The 17,652-nt window shown below is 34.7% G+C and overlaps 1 protein-coding gene across 1 annotated transcript; it reads right to left on the bottom strand.

Moving 5' to 3' along the window:
• Positions 1-920: 920 nt before the first annotated feature.
• Positions 921-7,850, bottom strand: LOC131145612 (large ribosomal subunit protein eL36x-like). The gene is made up of 4 exons (XM_058094787.1): positions 7,581-7,850; positions 6,985-7,111; positions 1,452-1,651; positions 921-1,195 (listed from the first exon to the last, which is right to left on the bottom strand). Exons 2-4 carry the CDS (start codon positions 7,084-7,086, stop codon positions 1,165-1,167), a joined length of 333 nt encoding a protein of 110 aa, XP_057950770.1. The 5' UTR covers positions 7,087-7,111; positions 7,581-7,850; the 3' UTR covers positions 921-1,164.
• Between the last annotated feature and the right edge of the window lie 9,802 nt (positions 7,851-17,652).

Raw genomic sequence — 17,652 nt, forward strand, 5'->3', positions numbered from 1 at the left:
AAAATGAATGATTTAATTCAAAAGACTATTTTTGAATATTAAAATTTTTGACAATAGATTGTTAGAACAATTAAAAATCATAAAATTTGGTTTGTTTTTTTTTTGTTTTTATAGAAATAGCAAAAAACAAACAATACAAACAAAAAACCAACAACATAAACAAACATGTTTTTATAATCTATTTCTTAACTGTACAGAAATAGAACAAGAAAATAGAGAACAAAGACACTAAACAAACCCTTACTTTTCAGACATCTTGTGTTAACGAGTATCAAGATCAAGGTACCATACACTTTTCAATTTAGTATACACTGACCTAGCGTCTGATATGAAGGATTATATAACTAAACAAACCCTTACTTTTCAAACATCTTGTGTTAACGAGTATCAAGATCAAGGCACCACACACCGTTCGGTTTAGTATACACTCTGAACTAGTGTCTGATATGAAGGATTATATAATTAATTTGTTTACGATATTATGCTATTGTTTATTAAAACTAAATTTTATGATCCTCAAGAACCATAAATTAAATATAAAAATTATTAATAATTTACTTGAAAATCATGACTTAAAACTAAAAAATACATCATGCGTTTTGCTGGTGAGATACGCAGACGTCTCTCAAGTTACATGCTCACCATTACCCTTGTTTCAAGCAGAACGTAGAAAATCCATGGCGCTCGTAAAACCATAGTCGCTTTCCTTTCAAGATACGCTTCGACAACATATGAGTCATGTACTTGCAAGCAAAATGAGGGTTCTTATGCCTTCATTCCATTCCTAGCTTCGATAGGAAGAGAATTTCCACCTCCACACCGGCAAGCAGAATGCTGCCCCATGGCCACATTGCAAGGGAACAAAGAAATTGAGAGACTAAAATTATCAACCATCAATTTAACACGTTCAACAGATAATATGACAGCCAAATGATTCACCCAGCCTGAAAGGATAAATTGCATCTGTATGGATGGGAAATACAGAAGACATAATGATAACTGTCTCAATTTTCAAGTCTCTTCTTCAAAACAAAACACAGTTCTAAGCAAAACATCATTCTCGGACAAAAAAACATCAACATGATAAATAAAATTCCCTAACTCAGCTTCTCAATTGAGGGGCAGGTTCATATATTAGAAAACTACAGATTAGCAATATGTGTTTCACTTCTTCTTCTCACTGACACCAGCCGATCTGCAAGAACAATTATCAAAGAATTAAGCACATTATCACTCCGATTTAAAACCACAAACAGACTACTGCTCTCAAAATGCACCGATACTCCAGTCACAAAGGCACTATGATAAATCTCAAAAGGCAGCAGAATTGATTTTTGTTTTTTGTCTTTTGCATTTTTTTTTTTGGGAGAGGGGCGGGTGGAATTGGACCTCATCCAATATAGACTGACAAGAATGTGAAAAATAGCATATACTTGTAATGGATAAATTACCTCATCTTGCGGAGGGCATTAGACATCTCCTCACGCTTCTTCTTTGCACGCTTGTGGGTGCCCAACTTTCTCTTTGCAACTTTTAATGCACGCTTGTCTTTCCCAACTTTAAGAAGCTCAGTGATTCTTTTCTCATATGGTGCAAAACCTGCAACTTCCCTAATCAAGTTCCTCACAAAGTGGACTCTTTTACTGGTTTTCTGATAACACAAAATAAGGGAATCACATCAACATATTGACACAACAATCTTTATATCATATTGACACGACAATAAAATGGATATATTAAGTCATTTGGTAATCATACAACTCGTGTAAAAATAGTTTATTTATGACCTTAAATGAAGATACAAGTAAAGCTTCTCCCATAAAAGCCATAACAAAATATAATGTTAGTCTTCAATTACATGATATTGGTAGCTTCGAATTGAAATTGGAAGCTCAATTCAACTCCACTATTTCATTCTTTGAAAAGCAGAGAACTTCTAAACTATATTCAGATCCCCATACTTAACAACAAAAACAAACTCTCCGGTCGACATAAAAACTTTAGTTATGTTTGGTACAATGGAATGGAATGGAATGTCCAACATCTTAATTCCATTCCCATGAATGGCTGTGTTTTTAATGAGAATACTCATTCCCTTTGAATGCTCATTCCAACTAGAAGTGAGAATAGTGATTACATTATAACATGGTAGGAATGCTTATTCCAGCTTAAAGTGAAAATAATATTAGAGACTAAGGAGTTGTCTTCCAACTCCCTCCCCGACGCTCCCTCATCTCTCCCCAATGCACTCTCCTCTCTCATCTAGGTCTTCAAATATGCAGTTGAGGCCAAGAAACCAAATTATAGTTGAGAATTTAACCAGGTGAGATCCAAATCAAAGAGGGCTCGACATGTTCATTCCAAATTGAATATGTGTCCTTCCGTTCAATCCTCTGGTTTGTTTTCGAATTTGTGCTAAAATGTGTTTAATCTATGTTTTCTTGTTTCATTTTAAAGCTGTAATCAGAGCTTTCGAAGTAGCTATAATCAGAAATTTTCTCAATGCTCAAAGTTTTCCATTTAATCGGAGTATCTTGTTTAATCTAAGTTGTTCTTCGTTGCTAGTCTTTGCCAGCTTGTTCACTAGACTCATCTGAACACCTTGAAGATTAATCCTATGTTTGGTTTTGTATATTTTATCATCTAGTAATTCGGCTAACTGAGGAGTAGTATGCTTTATGGTTATGTATACTGGTTGAGATGAAGGGTTCTTGGTCTTTGCTGCTGCTATATTTTTCTTCTCTTGACTTTTTTTATTGTCGCGATTGTGTTTTTTCATTTCTGTTTTCCCTTCTCCTCTACTGCTACAGTTTCGTACATTGCAGTAGTTTTTTAATCTTTTAATTGTACACTTATTATATTATCATTATATTCCTAATTATGAGCTAGCCAAACTCCAACCAAACAGGTTTAGAAGGTTTAGAACAATTTCTATTTCTCTGTGTTTATGTATGCATTCTCATTTATTTACTGATTTAATTGAGATATATTATAATTGTTTTTTGTGAGTTCAAAACTATTTTTAGGGTCGTAGGTTAATTTTTTTTTTTTAGGGTAGAGACATTTGGCTTGAATTCAGATCAACTGATGATGCTTGATAGGCCTGGTCGTCTTGGTGATTTGACTCATTTATCTTTTTTGCATTTCACTTATTCTCTGTTAAAAACTTGAAGAACTCTTCAATCTGTCTCATGCCCAATCAGTAATATGTGAATAAATTTTGACTGAAAACTTACATGTGAAATTGAAATTAAAATATGCATTAAATCTTCCCACTTGCTGAAGGGGCTGGCACAACTTACACTAATAAGATTTTAGCTATGCACAGTAGCCATAAGCAAAAGCATTGTGATAATGAAGAGATATAGCAGATTTACTCCTTTTGTAAGAACATGCCATCTTTGAAGGAGAATTCTTCTGATATGTGCTTCTATCGTTCTCTTGCTTGCTTTCTTTTGTCTCAAATGAAGTTATTTTAAAGACTTTCAAAGGTTTCTCCTCAGTTTCTCCTCACTTTTAACAATGTAATCAATTGGTGAGACTTTATATTTCTCACTTGTATTCTTTTTCATGGAGTCTTCCCTTTTGTTCCTTGCCTTCTCTGTTTCTAATTTTCTGTGTACTAGTGTCCAATAACTGTCTGCTTGTTTATATCATGACATGGTTCAACACAGTGTTTTGAAAACTTGCATTACTTAAGAAGTGCTATTACCTTATATATATATATATTTACTAATCTTCAACTTACCAGAGCAAATTAATCTTCTCATTCATGCACCCCCAGTTTTATAATTGTCTTGATTTTTGTTTCTTTAGCCTGAATATCATTCTCAGTTATCTCTATTTTACCTGCTTGTCTTCCTAATGCAAATAGAGTGTCAGGATGCTAGTAATGAATTCTGTCTATTAGGTATGCCCACAAAAGTTAATGAGCTATCAGGACAGAAATATTAATGAGCTCTGTCTAATAGTGCGTCAGGACACAAAAATTAATGAGCTCTACTAACAGATTTCTACTCGTAGGAACCAGTGGTGAAAATTTGAGGACCATTGGGTTTTTTTTTAATGGCAAAATATCTCTTAAAAATTTCAATGTTTTGAAGATAGTTTCTAATCATTCAGTCATGATGATTTTTCTATTGATGATCGATTAATTTTGTTTAGCTTGTGCTTAGCTATTGTGTATCATCTTAGCTTTGTTCTTCGGAAGCCCTGCATCCAAATCTTATATGAAATAGTTGCTTTGGTGTATTTATTTGCTGTTTAATTTTAGCCTGAATTGACCTATATATTTATATTTTTTTGGACCCTAAAAAACACACTGGTTTTGAGGATGCTAAAACACATGCTAATTTTTTAAATTTAGTCTTTGAAAACATTAAAGCACACTAGTTTTTTAGGCTGCTAAAACATGGATCGGTTTTGTAAACCCCACCCTAACAACCCAATGTTTAACGCATTCTTCTATCTCAAGCTCATCAAATCTGCCAATTGAGGCCAAGAAATCATATCATGATGAGAATTTTTTTAAGACTTCAACACTTGATTTTTGAAATCTTTAACACATTGATTTTTCAGAAGACTAAAACACACAATCTGATTTTTGAAGACTATTGACTCATGGTTTTATGAGCTTGCCCTTGCTGTATAGTAGTTTTGGTTTTATTTGCCTAGTGAAGTAGTTGTCACATGCTCCTAAACATGGCACAAAATTACCCTTGATCTTAGAAACTATATGTGCATAAATCCTCAGTTGTATTTGAACTATATGCATCATGACAACATTTCCAACCTTCCTCTCTTTTGTTGGGGCAGTGGGGAATAAATCAAAAATCTGAGCATGGAGTCAGACATGCATTACACATGATAAAGAGAAAAAAATAAAAAGAAAAAAAAGCAACCTTTTACACATATTTAATATAATGTAGCTATAGATTATGTTTATGTTCAGCGTGTACCTCCTTTTTGTGTGTTCCTGTGGGACTTACACCTTGAAGCTTGTTTCTAGCAACAACTTCCCCTATGTTCTTTTTTCTTTTCCCTTTTTTTTAAATCAGCAACGTTCCTTCTTTAAACATGTTTTATTCTAACTCTTCACTTGGTTTTCAGGAATGGCTTTAGAAGATAATTGTTGTACTGGTAAAAATAAAAGGCTGTGTACCAAAGAAGAAGATAAGAAATTAATTGAGGTTCTTCTTAATTTGCAAAACATTAGAAAGTATAATGTTGGATGCAGTTTCAAACCAGGCCATTATGGTGCAGTTGAAAAGATACTTCTGGTGAGGTGAATTCGAACAACAAGAGGAACAAAAGAATTGATAATGATGAAGCATTAGAGATTATGATAGAATTTATTAACTTTCTGAGTCATGATCTATACAGGTCTACTGCAGGTCAGTCGTGCAATTTTAGATGCATCAGTACAGGAATTGAGATTAAAGGCCAAATGATTAACTTTTGAAGATATAGGGTTTATGTATGATCAAGAAGCACAAGGCAATGATAAAAAAATTGGATCTAATCGCATGCTAACTAAGAGGCTGTTTGCTATCACTGTCAAAAATTATAAAAATTAAAAAAAAAAAAAAAAAAAAAAACCAAAAACAAGAAACAATAATTAAAAACTAGAAGCTAGCAACATGTATGTTTAATATTTATAGAACTAATACAAATTAAAAACTTAGTTAAAATGTTCATTTTCATCTTTAAATTAAAAACAATTATATAAATATGATTAAAATAATAAAATTACAAATAATACACATTAAAAAAATTTATATTTTACTTAATTGTTCTATTTTCAAATTTTACTTTACAATAAAAAAATTTATTGGATATGACAATTGAAAAATAGTAAAAGCATTTTGTTAATGGCTTTATTATTTTTTTTGAAATTTATATATATTTTATTTTAATTTCATATGATCATTTAATTTTGATTTTAATTTAAAAGTGCATAAAATGAATAATATAATTTTAAAAACTATTTCTTTCTGGAAACATATTGCAACAACTAACTAAAAACCATAAAATCTCGTTTTCAGCTTTTTAGCAAACAGCTAAAAACCAGCAACAAGAATAGAAAATTGATAACATAAACAAACATGTTTTTATAATCTATTTCTTCACTGTGGAGACAAAAACAGAAAACAGAAAACAACAACAATACTAAACAAACCCTAAGCTTTGTTTTCAATATTGTGGATAATGAAAAAGAAGAATGGATGAAGATCATTCTTACTTTTTATGTGTATGTTAGCATTATTCGGCAAACTAATGAACTTCTTAATAGAATAGGGAACTTTTTAATTTGGTATGCACTTAAGACATGCTATTCATAGAATGAAATTTTCGAGATTTACTTTGTCTAATATTTTTTTTTTTCAAATCTCCATGTGTACTATAATGAATACTTTAGTTTTTCTCCTCTAGTTAAAAGTCCTCTTTAAAAGAGTTAATTTTTTAAAAAAATATTACATTTGTACATTTCGATATATTTTTTTTAAAAAATTAATAAGTATTACATTCCATTATCATAATTATTTATATCAAACATGAGAATGGAATACGATTGGGAATGTACATTCCATTCTAGTGTGATTTCATTTTGTAGCCAAACAGTGAAATGTGAATGGTCATTCCATTTCACTCTCCATTCCATTCTCCATTCCATTCCATTTTATCATACCAAACATAGCATTATATTCCAGACAGGAATTCCAAGACCACCTCAAAGCTATACTAAGGTAATGTTTGGGAGCATAGATTTTGAGGCTTGGATTTGGATATATGTGGATATCAAAGAAACCCAACACAATGTTATGACATATTTTATCCAAATCCGCACAAATCCAAATCCAAATCCAAGGTTCCAATTCTGCGCTCCCAGCCATAGATTGAGCGCAATCACACACAAAGCAACAAAAACATGGTTTTTAGATGCATTAAAAATTAAAGGAATTGTGTGGCATAAAAAAAACTTACCCCTTTCCTACTAGATGGCCGTGGGGGCAATTCTCTCTTCGTTACAATGTGGCCCTTGTTCAGTCCAACAAAAAGGCCAGAGTTTGGCTGCTTAGAAGCCATTGCTTGTTCAAATCCAAATTATAATCTGTGTAAAATATACATGATAGCGGGATCAAGAATTAAATTCAAAAAGTTCAAAACGCAAAAATTAAAACTCTGTGATAAAATTGGAGCCTGTGTTTACAGAAAAAAACTAAGGCGGGCTTTCATAGCTAACCAAAGATTCTTAGATCCAATAATCAGGAAAACAAACAAACAAGTTCACATATATACGGCACTATATATGTGCAAAAGTTTGCTCAGTTCGTGAATATCTAGATAATTTTACTTAAAAAAAACATAAAAAAAAAAAAATGATAATAATAACAAACGAAAGGATAGAAAACAATCCCTTAAATGGGCTTGAGAAACAACCATTAACGGGATAAACATAATCATTGCCACAAAATCTATGAAGAAACCAATGACATCTCAAGGCGCACATACACACAGCTACATGAACAAATAAGCATGCATACACAGCTAAATAGCAACTCGAGATCAACAGGAACGACCTGAGAAGTGCAAGCAATCAGCAGCGTCGCAGAGGGGCGGAGCCGAGACTTGAGAGGCGACTGCCGACTGGCAGGGCTGCTACGGCTGCAAACTATTGAAGTGTGAAGTGAAGCTGTGTAGGGGCAAATTAGAATTAGGGTTTCACGGTTGTTCACAAATCACAATTGGGTTGGGCTGAGATGGGCTTTTGGTTTTGGCTTTGGATTTGGACGGTCAGACCTATTGGAAATGTGTAGCTTGTATAGGCACTTACAAGTTGGGCTTCAGCCAGTCTTGGCCCTTGGCCGTGGTTGGGCTTAGCTAACTATAATTGTCAATATAATAAATATTTAATATTGAGTTAGTCTATTTATGAGCCCATTACCAAGTCTCTTAATGAGCTCTATCAAGCCTGTAACCAAGTTGCTCACGAACCAAAACGAACCAAGTCCGTTTGTGTTCATACTTGTCTCATTTATGAATAAAGCTTGAAAATTAGGCTTGATAATCGTTCACTAAGATGATGAACAAGCCTAAACGAGTACTTATCGAGCAAGCTCCAGAGACTTTCATGAGCAATAGAAATATAGTGGCTCAAGCCTATTTGGTTGGGTGGAAAATACCTTCTTTAGAAAATAATTTCTATTTTTTATTATTCCATAACATGCATAGTTGAGAAAGTATATTTGAGTAAATTATACCAGAGTGGATTAATTTTTTCTCATTTTTTGTTCGTTTATTGAATCTTTTATTTATTTATTTTCTATCATATGGATAACACATCCACAATCAACTAGGATGTTTTCGAGTCGAGTTAACACTGTGCAAAACTCAAACTTGACTATGTAGCAAAAAAAACGAGCTCGAACCTCGACTTGAACTTGATTGAGCCTACATTATTTGAACTCGAACTTAGCTCGCTAAACATTTTCTAAGACTCGAGCTCGACTTGGCTCCACTTGATTTGGTGAGGCAAATATTAAGAGTAGGGTGAAGTCGACACTGCCGTGATAACCTATGGCTTGACATGATGCTTGTGATGGTGGCCCGTAGTCATGCACATCAAAAAGGGGAAAAGGGAATGAGAGAGTTGGTAGGGATATGCCAAGGCAACCGGAGAATCAAAGGTGATGATGTCCATTAGATGACTAGAGGTTTGAGCCGTTGTCAGTGGAACAACTTCGTCTTAGAGGGCGGAGGTCACTAGTTTCAAAATGTTGTAGCCTTGCAAGTGGCTGGTGGTGGGGGGTGTGGGTGGTGGGCGATGTAGAACATTTCTAAGTAACCTTAGTCCTACGGTTGACCCTCTTTGTAGCACACAAACAATATCACAATTTATGAGAAGAATTGAATTAATCAAGCATGAACATCACAAACATATTCTGATGATCACAAGTTGTTGAGATTTTGAAAACATATATGATTTGGTTCAAAAGCCCTTAGTTAATCATTCCATTCAAGTAATCAAGTCCACTTTAAAAGATATTATATTAGAAGTTTTAGATCACAAGTCTTAGCGTACAAATCAAATATCCTTAAGTATGGTACTAGCAAGCATTTTCATGTTGAAAATCTAGGAAGATTCAAAGAGAATGAACAAGGTTTTTTCAATCGAGGATTCGGGTAGAGTTTCAAGGCTTACAAGGTACTTTTAGGAACTGTTTTAGATGGTCACAAATAAGGAATTGAAACGAACTTACCAAAAGGTTCGAAATATCAAACACCAACACATACAAGTACTTGATTGCACCATAAACAAGCTTGTTGATCCTTAGGAATCTTGAGACAAGAATGAGGCTTGAGGTGGTTATGGTTGTGAGTTATGAAAGAGGTGTGTGTGTAGTGTTGATGATGACGTTGATGTTGTCGTGGTCTCTCACCACCCAATCTCTAGGGAGACGAAACCTAGCCTTACACTACTCACTCATAAGAAGAGAAATAAGATTCACAAGTTCAAGCAAAAACTTCTTTTTTCAATTGATAATGCAAGATGCCTTTTACAATACAAGTGATGACATATTTATAGTCTTACATGCACATGATTTCTTAAAAGATTAAATAAAATGTAAAAGTAAATAAAATATTTAAAACATAGGTAATGAGGTTCCTAGAAAATTGTTTGTCATAAGAAATAGGTGCCTAGGAACTAGAATAATTATGATAATAAAGTTTAAGAACTTAAAATGAAATAAATGCTTCTTGAAGTAAGTTGTCATGTTTCTTGAAAAACCAAGACGCTTTAACTTGCAATTAGTCATCCTCTTTCTAAGCTAACTTCTAAAAGAAGTTTTAATTGTTGCAAATAAAGTCCATATCAATGGTGAACTTCAGATGGTTGTCCATGTGTCATAATATTCGCGAAAAATACTCGAGGTGCATATTGATCCCCATCAGCGGGTGGCTTGGTGCAGGTGAAGTGGTGATTGGAGGACAAGGCAGCCGAAGCTCGTGACTTGTGAAACCCTAAAAATCTAAATCCCTAAGCAACTTATGGCCTCTAGCCCCTTACCCTTTACCTTTATTTCCTTTTTCTATAGTAAAAGTTGTGCTGCCTATTTTGCCCATATTCGTACACTATTGGATATTACTTTTTATAGGTATCATGGTAAAATCAAGAGACAAGGCAGGTTCTGCACATCTTCCGTCTTTTTCTCTTTGTATTTTGGAGAGGCAGGGGAGAAGGACCAGAGGGGACAAGGACAGGATTTGGGAAGATGTTTGGAAGAAATGTGGGAATGGCCGATGGGAATGAGAGCAACGGAGGACAGAGATGGGATTTGAAAAGATGTTGAGATTTGTGGATTTGGCTGGCTTCAATACTTTATTATACGAACTTTTTACTAGATGATGAATATAAATCTGGCTTCAGTAACTGATGAAATTTTGCTTCCTCATGTATGAGAAAATGTGGATCTTGAAATATGGAGAGTTTGTAGAGTTGTGTTTTGTCCTGTGATGCATTATTGTTTTGTATTTATTTATTATTATATAAGTTTCATTTGAAACTTACCAGCTCACGAGTCGAGTATATATAAAACTCGAAGCTCGACTCGATAGGAGACTCGAGCTACTTAACTTGAGCTTGAACTCGATCTTAGTTGAGTCAAGGTGAGTTCTGGATCGAACCAAATTCGAGTAGTTTGCAAGTAAGTTTGACTTGCTTATACCCCTAAAGCAACAATAACATTAGTAAAGTTGAACTTCTTGAATGTTAAAGACATCTTTTATACAAAAATGATGATATGTTATACTTGCAACATAAACTGTGAAATAAAATTACAATCATGAATGATTTTGTGAATTTTTGATAAATAAGTGAAGACAATATAAAGCTGAAAAATATTCTTAAAATTACTACGTAAATTGGAGAATATTTGTAGTACTATTGTTATATTGATTCAAGCTTAGAAGAAAAAAGTCCATAATGGATTGAATTTATGGATTGAATATGTGATGAAAGTAGAAGGATTGAGGCTACAAATGCAATTTTAAAAATCTATCTGACGATATAAACATGATTTGTAATACTTGCTATTGTTTTTTATTTTGAGTCAAAATTATTCACCTAAACTTAAAGTTTCATTTGAAAATTATTGCAAAGCATTAAAAAAAATAAATAAAAGAGAGACAAATATGAAAGAATCTACTTTCTAATATTTAGTTATAATTGAAAGCAAAAATAAAATAAAATATATTGTAAATAAATCGCAAAAATTTGATTTTGCATAAATTTGATTTTGCATACTATTCATTTAATTTTAAAAAAAATTTACTATATTAAATTAAAATTTAATTTTTACTTGTTTAAATATAGAATAGGCATGTGGTGTTGTTAATTCACATGAAAATCAAAAGATTGACCCATCATGGGTTGTTTTGTGAGATTTAAAGGATTGACATTTTATGCGACAAAAGGGGAAGTACATAGAAGTTGAAAGCATTCTCAATATGGTCAGAGATGACATGATTTGATAACCAGAATAACTCCAATCTCTCGTCTCCTGTCTTGGACCCACTGTGTCCCTTTCTCTTTTCCTCGAGCCCTGATTAGCCTCACCCTAAAAATTGGGAGGTGCAGTGTAGAGACTTGAACCCGTAAAATAAGGAAAAAGGGTAAAAATGTAATTTTAGTAGGCTTCGTTGACGAAGCCACGGTTCTCGTCAACGAAGGTTCTTCTGCGGTTCGTCACCAAAATTCAGAGCCTCGGCGACGAAGAGATCCCGGCCGACAGGAAAAATATCGGATAAGGGTTCATCGATGAAGGACAGATGTTCGTCGACGAAAAGCCTTCTATGGCTCGTCGATGAAGGCACCATTCGTTGACGAGTTTGATCAGGTCAAGGGGTTTATAAATATCATTTTTCATTACTTCATGGCTAAGAAACACTTTCTCTCTCTCTTTGATTCCTCCGTTGTTCGTCACCCGAATCCGCGATATCCATCGTTACTACGTGGATCAAGGGGAAAATCTCTATGATTATAGCGGATTGAATCTTTTATTCCTTTGGTTTTTAGGTTTCGGGGATCCCAGATCGTTGTTTTGAATCGATCCGTTCGTGTTTTGAAATTCGGAAATAGGTAGGAGGATTTGTTTACATTAGTCATTTTTAGAAAACTAAATAGCTAAAAAGTTAGCTTATGTTTATATGCACGTATTGACTGCTGATTTGCAAAGTTTCACCGGGTAAAAATGTCAGTTTTACAATTTTACGATTTTGGTAAAAATGAGGGTTTTGATGTATGATCTCTAAACTTTTAAAAACTTTTTTATTTGCATTAACCTTAACATATGAGATGCTTGAACCCTTTATTTTCCATTTAAATGATATTTATCGAGTCATATACTATATAGCGGATTTTTTATCAAACGAGTGTGACATATGATATGAAATGGAATATGTGAATATGTTTTAATACTTATATGAATTATGGGAACCGAAGTTCCATTTTACTATGTGAAAAATGTAGAAAACATGTGTCGGTTATATACCGAGCTATAAATGTAAAAAGGGTTAACCGAGAGGTTGTGTGCAGGTTTATGCCACCCTACGATTGAATGAGTTTGTGAAAATACTGGAATTGTTTAGGTGATTTGCGAATGTGAAACAAGTTAATTCTCTTACCGTAAATTGTATATATGATATTTGGAAACCACAACTTGTTACTATTAGAGCCTTAAAAAGCTCACCATTATATCAGAGTCCTAAAAAGCTCACCATTATATCAGAACCCTAAAAAGCTCACCGTTATATTAGAGCCCTAAAAAGCTCATCGTTATATGAGAGCCTTAAAAAGCTCAACATTAAGCGCGGTTCTGTTGCTTTATATATATTGGATACAGTGCAACCACACATGATTTTCAGTGTGGGTATCGAGATAGTTGGCTGGATATTGGAGTGACCATTGGTGGATTAATGGACCAGGTGGTACCAATCGGACTATAGTAAATTGCATAACCCGAAGCCAAGGTGTAACGTGTTGGCATTTGTTATTATTGTATCTAAACTGGACAGTGTTCTAAATATGCATATTTATGATTTGAAAACTAAAATGGGCAAAGTCACAGGTTTGAGTACCGGGCGAAGGGATTATAAAGTGTATGAGCCTATACCCTACCCTAACCTCAGGAACCTCGCTTGTTATGATGCTAAACCATCTATCATAAGAATTATGTCTATATATCACCTATATTACAGTATTGAGAATATTCCTGACATGTATCTGTTTTTAATTGAAATAAAAGCATGTGGTCACACACTGATGTAATATCTTCCATCTTACTGAGAAGTGTCTCACCCCAATATACAACCTTTGTTTCAGGTCCTACAGGACGTCGGTCCTAGTTGCTAGAGGGACTTGGAGGGTCGTTTTTTATTTTTGGCTTACGTAAGCGTTTTGTATATGTAATAGACTCAGTCTATAATATCTTTTGGAGATTTTGAGAAGACGTTATGTTTTAAGTACGATCTTATGTATTTAAGGATATAGTTAGAAGCTTTGGTATGTCTTTTAGATTTTCCATATGGATGTTTATGTTTTCCGCTGTGCATGAGATTTCAAATTAGTATGAAATATTCGTATGTCCCTATTCAGGGCGGGTTTTATATGTATGTTTACCAGAGACAGGTGTATTATACAGGTGTAGTAGCACTCTAGGGCCATATAACGAGTCGGGGCATTACATGTAGGCCTCTTTCTCTGCTCTGACGGCTCTATACTGCCATGTAAAATCTTTTCCAGTACTGAAGCCTTATCCACTAAGTCTGAAAAGTTTTAGACCTGGAACCCCACCGCTAGTTCAAAGATCTTTCGTCTGAGGCATTTTTTGAACATCCTAGCCTTTCTCGCCTCATTTGGAATCATAAATGGTGCGAAGCGAGATAGTTCCACAAATTTTGCTGCATACTCCCCAACAGTCATATTTCCCTGGATCAGGTTGGTAAACTCTTCAACCTTTTCTTCTTTAGTGGACGAGGGAAAATACCTGTCAAAGAACAGCTCCTTAAATCATTCCTAGGTCAATGCCACTTTCACTACCCTCTGCCCTGACCCTTTAACAGCTTCAATGAAAGCCACCAATGTTTCACATCTCTAGTCATCTTAAACGCGGCATAACGCACCTTCTGCTCATCCGTGCAACCGAGTACTTCCATTATCTCCTCAATTTCCTGAACCCAGTTTTCTACATTCACTGGATCAAGTCCTCCTTCAAAAGTTGGAGGGTTCAACCTCATAAACTCCTTGATGTTACAGCCCTGATCTACAGTTGGGCAGTTTTGCTCTCTAGGATCCTTCCTCATTTTGCCCTGATCTGTCGGGCTATACCCTGCAACATCGTGGAGGTATCAATATCCTCTTCACTAGAAGTCTTTGAATCATTCCTTCCCTCAGCCTCTACATCCTCACCCCTAGGATCCATCCAGAAAATGGGACAGAAAAGAGATAAAAATTCCATTATCATAACCTTCTCAACACAATAATTAAACTAAAATCCAATATACATCCAAATTCTCAACTTAAGGACCAGTCCCACAGCTTAGAAACAAAATCATATAAGGTTTGCCGTGGTTTGTTTGAAACCATCGACTACTTTAGAAAAATCACAGAAAGTTGTCGACGTACTTTCGCCTCTAGGCTACAAGACAAAATCCTACAACTCTCAACACCTAATCTACTCATTTCCTATCCTCATTATCATAAGTTCCTATACTCTAGTATTGATCATCCTTAAGTCTATAGAACCCAAAACCCAATGATCTGATACCGAAATTGTCATACCCCGAACCCGAAACTAGGGTCCGGAGTGTTATTTAAAATATGTCTTTGATACCACCTTGTGATGCCCGAACCCACCAAGTGGGGCCCGAGTGCCATGTGTTCCATTTACCTGTATCTGATATCATAATTTCAATCACGCAGTGGAAATAATAACAACACCTAAAAAATATACCAGAGTTTCTACATCCATATACAATCTCAAAAGGTATTCTCCAAACAACCAGTATTAACAAATATTTACAATTCTGAAAACATAAATATTACAACCCCAAAAATATAAGCAAAGTTTATACCCTCGCTCTCTTTCAAAAATGCTACACCAGCTCCGAGCTCACTAAGCTCAATCACGCGTAGGTCTTGAAAAAGATAAAATTCCATATCGAGTGAGACACATCTCAGTAAGTCGGAATAAATTAACACTAGTGTGTGGCTAACATGAGGTTCTTGTACAAATATATAATTATCATTTATAAAAGTATCGTAGTTATGAAAACATTCTCTATCCCCACTCACATACATGCAATGTATTTTAATAAAATGAGAGTTCCTAAAGATTGGGGTGATTACCCAACCATACAAGTAGCACCCCTCTGCTCTGATACCTTGTGCAACCCATGGCTACAACTGAAGCATATTGGGGCACTTACCTTACTCAGTAAGCCCTTAGGTGGATAGTTTATTTCGTACTCACACACACATTCAAACAAAAGTTTACTAGCAGAATTTGCTGAGAATAAGGAAGATTACCCGCTCATACAAGTAGCTTCTCTCTACCCTAATACGTTATGCAGCCTAGTATGGCTACATCTGATACCTACCAGGGCACTCACCTTTCTCAGCAAGCCTTCGGGCGGAGTCTATACTTCGCCCCAAATAAATATGATGCTATAATATACAATACATTTTTACTTTACTATGTATCTGTTATCTCTTTAATATTCATCTTTTCATGCTCTCAGTATTTCATATCTTATAATTCATTTTCATAGTTCACATCACGTGAATCTCATGTCATATAATTTTGTTTCATAGTTCACATCACGTGAATCTCGTATAGTTCATATTACGTGAATTTCATGTATAGTTCACATCACGTGAATTTCGTATAGTTCACATTACGTGAATCTTATGTCATATAAATCATTTGTAACAGTTACACATGAATCTCATGTCATATTAAACAATACACATGTAGTACATATTCTTATCACCTTTTAGTATTCCCAACATCTCATAAATATATCATAATTCATCACAAGTATTTACATTTTACTCATGCCACACCATTTAAATAATACGCACAATCATATCCTTTAAAATAACAAAAGCGAACCCATGTTCATCATTCAAATTATTGAAAATACACATTTAATATGCTTCTCAATTATCTAGAAAATTGATTACTTTCCACATTTCATTTTCACAAATAATATCTATACAACCCTAAGCTCAAAATCATAGTTCAAATGGTTGACATTTCTTTTAAAACTCACCTGATAATCATATACATTTATATATACATATTTTTTTTCCATTTAAACTAGTAAATTCATAAAAACTACTGGCCTAATTTATTCCCTTACTTGGTTTACTGAATCTACGCCAGCAGGGATCCCAAAATGATGTCTGCAGCTCTCACTCAAACCCTGAATCAAAAACCCCAGTTTGTCAACTTAAATCCCAGATCTGCAACTATTAAACCTTCCCAAGCCCATTCACCCCTCTTAAACAATCATATACTAGCTAGACGGCTTATTTCTATCCTTACCTCAACTTTGGGGTAAAACCTGGAAACTCCGTTCGAAAATTCACTTTGCTAGACTTGTAGAGAATTTCTGCAAGATCCTCGTAGTGGCTTTTGATCACCAAATCAGGCGACGAACGGCGAAAAATTGAAAAGGTAAGGTGAGGAGCGCCATTTTTAGAGAAAGAAAATGAAGAATTTAGGTTGCTTAATGAATAAGAAACGAAAAATTCAATTTATACTTGGCCAACCTCATCAACAAGATGATGTCTTCGTCGACGAGTTACTAAAGGACATTTGTCGATGAAAGAAGGACTTCGTCGACAAACCCAAATTCTGAAATTCCTATTGTTCTAGATCTCTTTGTCAACGACGCTTGAACTTCGTCGATGAACTACTGAAGGACCTTTGTTGACGAAATAGGGGATTTGTCAATGAAGCCTACTGTTCCTCTTTTAAATTTTTTTTCCCTTTCTTATTTTCTTTATCATTTTCCATAAATCAATTTTTCGGGTCTTTACATAGAAGTTGAGAACATTCTCAATATGGTCAGAGATCGACATGGTTTGAGGCCAAGGTCTTTGACACCATTGCTACTGTGGCTGACTTCGTATAGTGTTGCAGGTTGGTTAAATTAAGCAGACATTTGTTAGGTGGGCTTGAGCTTTCTCAACCCCAAAAGCTAGCTTATAGCATGGGGTGAGGCTCTCCCTCACACTTAATAAGTGACCACTAGTCCCTTCCACAACTAATGTGGGATAACCCCTACAATCTCCCCCTCATATATTGGGTTCCAAATCAGCAGCCCCACGTACCCGACATCTCGGGGAGAATGTTGAACCATGACTCTGATACCAGTGTTAGGTGGTCTTAGGCCTTCTCAACCCCAAAAGCTACCTCATGGGGTGAGGCTTTCCCTCACACTTAATAACTGACCACCAGTCCCTTCCACAACCGATATGGGATAACCCCAACAACATTAAGTGTCTAAATTTCAAATGATCATGCATGCTTATGCGTGGGATAGTCAATGTTAAAAAGAAATTGTGCACAAAACAAGTCAATAGAA

Source organism: Malania oleifera, chromosome 13 (assembly GCF_029873635.1).
Source record: "Malania oleifera isolate guangnan ecotype guangnan chromosome 13, ASM2987363v1, whole genome shotgun sequence".
Classification (NCBI taxonomy): Eukaryota; Viridiplantae; Streptophyta; class Magnoliopsida; order Santalales; family Ximeniaceae; genus Malania; species Malania oleifera.

Bases quoted from the DNA above. Each gene is read 5' to 3' on its own strand.
- LOC131145612 (XM_058094787.1), bottom strand. From the start codon at position 7,086: ATGGCTTCTAAGCAGCCAAACTCTGGCCTTTTTGTTGGACTGAACAAG. The intron at 1,652-6,984 runs GTAAGTTTTTTT...TTGTGTTATCAG, and splicing joins GGCCATCTAGTAGGAAAGGG to AAAACCAGTAAAAGAGTCCA. The intron at 1,196-1,451 runs GTAATTTATCCA...TTGTTCTTGCAG, and splicing joins AATGCCCTCCGCAAGATGAG to ATCGGCTGGTGTCAGTGAGA.